Consider the following 5,389-nt stretch of genomic DNA (forward strand, 5'->3'; position numbering starts at 1 on the left):
GAAAGCCAGAAAATCAAGTAGCATACAATCTATAATAAAATGCCCTCTGGCTACATTCTTACTGAAAACAATAAAAAGTGCCACATTTTGAAAAGATATCCAGATTACTTCATACCCAATGTAAGAACACATGCTGTGATGTCAATTTTTTTTTTTAGATCCTTAAGTGACCAAGTCAAAATGGAATCATGGACATGGATGTCAAAATAGACATCATGATGCCAAGGGTTATGTACTACAACAACTAATGTAACAGCAGATATTGAATAAATAATTGTTTAATTAAAGTTGGTATTTCTTCCTTCTCTAGATCTTAGCTTAATTATCTAAAAAGTCATAGAGTTGGACTAGATCTCTAGAAGCCCATGTCTTAAGAGTTCTAAAATTAAATGACAAAATTTAAGCACAATTTCATTACAGCTTATTATTTTTAAAATAATAAAATAGCTTAATATTTTAAAAATCTTATCTGGTTTCAGCTCAGATGTAAGAGCATCAACCCCACCATTACAATAAGGAAAAAGCTATAAAAACTGCCAATTAACAATTTTTCTTGATCCTATTAAGGAACTGAGGTGGCAGGGCAACTAGTAACCTGAAATCTGAGGGTACACAGGGGCTTGCAGATCAGGACCTAAGCATTTGCTTCAGCTGCCACATACGGAAGTAAGATGATTCAGTTAAATGTTTTTAATGAATTGCTAAAAAGCTAAGTGTAGACCAGTCTGAGTATGTCAAGCCCCTGGGGAACACATATAAGCGGGAACTCTCTTACAGGTTTTTCATACACAAATAGCTCTAGGGGCTCACAAGAAAGATCAGGGGAACCCTGAGCAAACTTCCCACAGGGTGCTGGCTAGAGGAGGGATTTAGCAGCCCTGCCAAAACTCTACCCAAGCCTATTTCCCTTATACCCTCTGTAAGGAGCAAAGCTTTAATATACAGGAAGAGAAAAAACAACAACTGTCACCTAGTGCACTGTAGAAACTTGTTGCAGCTCAGAAAGGAAACAGGGAAAAAAAAAAGGTGCTTCATCTTTGGGGAAGAGTCAGGAAGAAGTGCTAGGCCAAAACTAAAGCTGCAGGAGTTGAAGCAATTGTGAAGGCCACACCCCAAGACCTAGGAACACTATGCCTGTCAAAAAATAAAGATTAATTAGAACATCAGAGAATGTCCCTCTCTCCAAATTACCCACCACTAATAAAAGTTTAGTAAAATTAGCAATGGAATAGACCTGACAGAGCTGCAAGAGGTTCTCTCTGGGAAATAGCACAAAATAAGAAACCACAGTCCAGGAAAGATTACACATTGGAAAAAAAAAAACTTCTGAAACATTTTAACGGTATTTGAAGCATTCAGTGCATTGAGCGTAACCACGTCAACAAGCAACATCAAAGTCAGACAAGTCTTGACTACATTAACACAAACCCGTAACACTAAAGGTTTAACAAGAAGCGTGTTCATCTCAAAGCATTAAAATATTTATCTCAGTATCTACTGTCTTATTCAAGATGTCTGACTTCAACAAAAATTAAAAGGTATACAAAAAGGCAAGAAATGATACATTCCGAAGATACCAAGAAATGCTCAGGACCAGACTCCTATAAGACACAGATATAAGAAATACCAGACAGTTCGTTTAAAATAACTATGATTAATATGATAAAGGATTTAATGGAAAACATAGACAATATGCAAGATCAGACAGGTGGTTTCAGCAGAGAGATTGAAACTATAGAAATAATCAAATAAAATACTAGAATTAAAAACAAAACAAAAACAACAAAAAGAAAAAAATTACAATAACACAAAGGATTCCTTCAATGGGCTCACAAACAGGCTTGACACAGCCAAGAAAAGAATAAATACACTTGAAAATAGGTCAAAAGAAACTACCTAACCTGAAACACAAAGAGGAAGAAAAAATGGAGAAGAAGGAAGAGAAAGGAGAGGGGAAGAAAAGAGGGAAGGGATGGAGAAAAAAAAGGAGGGAGAGTGAGAGGAATCCAAGAGCTGTGGAACAGTATCAAACAGTGTTATGTAAGTGTTATGGGAATCTCAGAAGAAGACGAGAGATAAAACGGGGCAGAAAAAAATATTTGAAGACATGATAGCTGAGAATTTCCAAAAAAAATAATGACAGACACCAAGCTCTAGATCGATCCAAGAAGCTTAGAGAACACCAAGCAGAATGAATGCAAAAACCAAATAAAAGAGATACACATAATATTCAAATCCCTGAAAATGAAAAGCAAAGAGAAAATCTTGAAAAAATGGCATATTTCCCAGAGAGGGGCAAAGATAAGAATTTCAGCAGACTTCTCATTAGAAATCATGCAAGCAAAAAATATATATATACACACACACACAGAATTCTATCTTTAAAATGTTAAAGAAGCTTTCAACCCAGAATTCTATGGTCAGCAAAAGAAAAACCCAAGCAAATTAAACCCAAAGCAATCAAAAGAAAGGAAATAATAAAGTTAAAAGCAAAAATCAGTATTTTGTAAACAGAAACATAATAGAAAAAAAAAAATCAATGAAGCCAAAAGCTGGTTCTTTGAAAAGACTGACAAAATTGTTGAACACATAGCCAGAGAGGAAAAAAAAAGAAAGAGAGAAGACAAAGCCAACATCAAGAGTGAATGAGGGCACATCACTATAGACCCTTAATACACTAAAAAAGACAATAAGAAAATATTACAAACTACTTTACACACACAAATTCAACAAGATGAAAAATCCAACAAGTTGGACAAACTCCTTGAAAAACACAAACTACTAAAACTCACAAAATAATGTGTTCCTACCTCAATGAAATTATATCTATGCACTCTGAAGTCAGACTTCAAAGACATATGACCTTAGGAAAGCACCTTATTCTCTTGATGCCTTTGTTTTCCCATACGTAAAATGAAGAAAATGGCTATATTTACTGTAAAGCATTGTGAAAATTAAATGACTAATGTGTGTGAACTGTTTAGAACAGAATCTGATACGTGGCAAATATTACATGTGTTTATTATTTGTCTAAAATTTATTATGTTAAGTGAAATAAGCCATACGCTGAAATATAGAAAGACGTATGCATGATCTCACTTATATGTGGAATCTAAAAATGTCAAATTCATACAAATAGAGTGTAGAATGATGGTTACCAGGGGCTGGGGGGTTGGGGAAATGGAGAGTTGTTGGTACAAGGGTACAAACTTTCAGTTGTAAGATAAATAACTTCTGGAGACCTAATGTAAGGCATGGTGAATGTAGGTAACAATAATGAATTATATATACTTGAGTAGATCTCAGGAATTCTCACCATACCAAAAAAATGGTTATTATGTGAAGTAATTGATATATTAATAGCTTGATGTGGTGATCATTTCACATTGTATAGCTGTATCACAATATTACATTGTATACCTTAAATATATACAATTTTTATTTGTCAATCATACCTCAATAAAGCTGGGGGAGGAGGAAGAAAAATGTAAAAAAATTCAAAATAAAACTAAAATACACACTTTTAGAATACATACACAACTGGGGGCGGTGGTAATTGCATGAAGAAAAGCAAAGGAATAAACATTGGAAAAGTTCAGGGCAGTGTTTACCAGAGGGTGTTTGGGAGAAATGAATGGGATTTTAAGACAGCTTATTGGGAGGTCTAATAGTCTTGGTGATAGTATATCTTAACTTGCATACTAGGTTCAAGGATGTTTGTTTTACTGTGCTTCATAACTTGCATGTATCTTATATACATTTGTATATAACAAGTTAATTCATCAGAATAGTATTAGGGTTAGAGTGGGAGATACAGAACTTACTGTAATAAATGCATTACCTTCGCAAATAAAAAATAATGAACAAAAGACAGAGAAAAAGAGACCAATTTTAAGACTTCTCCCCTATGCTTCACGATACATCTAAACAACCTGAATGTTTTTTTCCAAAAACATGTGCAAGTAATTACATAACTACATGGTTTCTTTGGCTCAATTTCAGGGAAACTATTTTTGGAATATTCATAAAATGATAACTAAAGTGCAGGGTAGTTTAAGCTAGAGTCCAAAAAGGCTTCTCTGTTTTTCAAACTCTAAGAAAATGAGGACTTTTCCATAAAAAATGACAGAGTGATTAAGCTTTATGGTAGGCAGTAAACTATGATGTGATACCACATTGAAAAATAAAATATAATTATTAAGTTAGAATACCAGAACTCCCTGGGAACAGATTTTATAAAGGTAAAAACCAGTGTATTTTTTTTTTTTTTTTTGAGTCAGAGGAGTCTCACTCTGTTGCCCAGGCTAGAGTGCCGTGGCATCAGGCTAGCTCACAGCAACCTCAAACTCCTGGGCTCAAGCAATCCTACTGCCTCAGCCTCCCAAGTAGCTGGGACTACAGGCATGTGCCACCATACCCGGCTAATTTTTTTTTTCTATATATTTTTAGCTGTCCAATTAATTTCTTTCTATTTTTGGTAGAGACAGGGTCTCACTCTTGCTCAGGCTGGTCTCAAACTCCTGAGCTCAAACGATCCACCCGCCTCGGCCTCCCAGAGTGCTAGGATTACAGGTGTGAGCCACCGCACCCAGCCAAAACCAGTGTATTAATATAATTTCATCCTTACCCAGAAATAGCTATAACTCTGAACACCTACTTTTCCATTGTGAAAGTAAGTAAAATAACATATTGCTCCTACTTAAAAGAATAAAGTGAATTATATACTATACTTTGCAATATCAACTGCAAGACCTAGCATGGCATCTCAGAGAAGAAAAGGTTTCAAATTTCAATTTCCAAATCAAAGGAGCAACAAATGACAATAGAAAAATTCAATACTTAAATGTTTCTATGTTTCCACGTACAGAATTTCGATATCAAATGTAAAATATATTTAAAATATGTGTTTGTATTATATTATGTGCTACTATCAGCAAGCAATAAAAATAAAATTTGATTATAGTGCTAGTACTGGGTGCTTTTTTACCTAGACCACTTCACTGATTTATATTAGCTGCAAAAACCTCTTACGATTTCTGTAACTGAGCCCTGCTGATTCCACGAACGCATGGGCACAATCATTTCTATATGTTACTGTAGTGAAGCAAAGATTATGTCTCATCTTTTTATCTCCCACAAAACCTAGCACAATGGCATCTACCAAGTAGTCACTCACTAAATGAATACTGAATAATTTACTTTAAAGAACCACAACCTGATGTAAAGAGATTAATTCTTTAAGGCTTTTAAGCTATTAATATTTTAGAATCAACATAACTATTATAGAAATGTGTTACTGAGATCCCTCAACTATACAAAAATATGAATTAAAACATGTTACAAAATAAATATTTCCTATGTTTCTTTAGCAAGTCTTTGCATAAATATA

The 5,389-nt window shown here is 34.3% G+C and overlaps 1 protein-coding gene across 2 annotated transcripts in view; it reads right to left on the reverse strand.

Annotated features, from left to right (window-relative positions):
- Positions 1-5,389, reverse strand: part of ZPBP (zona pellucida binding protein) — an 85,505-nt gene that overhangs the window by 67,709 nt on the left and 12,407 nt on the right. The window contains exon 4 of one of the 2 annotated variants that reach the window (XM_012650628.1): positions 4,654-4,656. The exons of the other annotated variant lie outside the window; for it this stretch is intronic. Within the exon in view, the coding sequence (XP_012506082.1) occupies positions 4,654-4,656 (3 nt within the window). The remainder of the gene's footprint in view (positions 1-4,653; positions 4,657-5,389) is intronic. 2 annotated transcript variants of the gene reach the window in all.

The sequence above is a fragment of the Propithecus coquereli genome, unplaced genomic scaffold, assembly GCF_000956105.1.
Source record: "Propithecus coquereli isolate 6110/MARCELLA unplaced genomic scaffold, Pcoq_1.0 Scaffold336, whole genome shotgun sequence".
Lineage (NCBI taxonomy): Eukaryota > Metazoa > Chordata > Mammalia > Primates > Indriidae > Propithecus > Propithecus coquereli.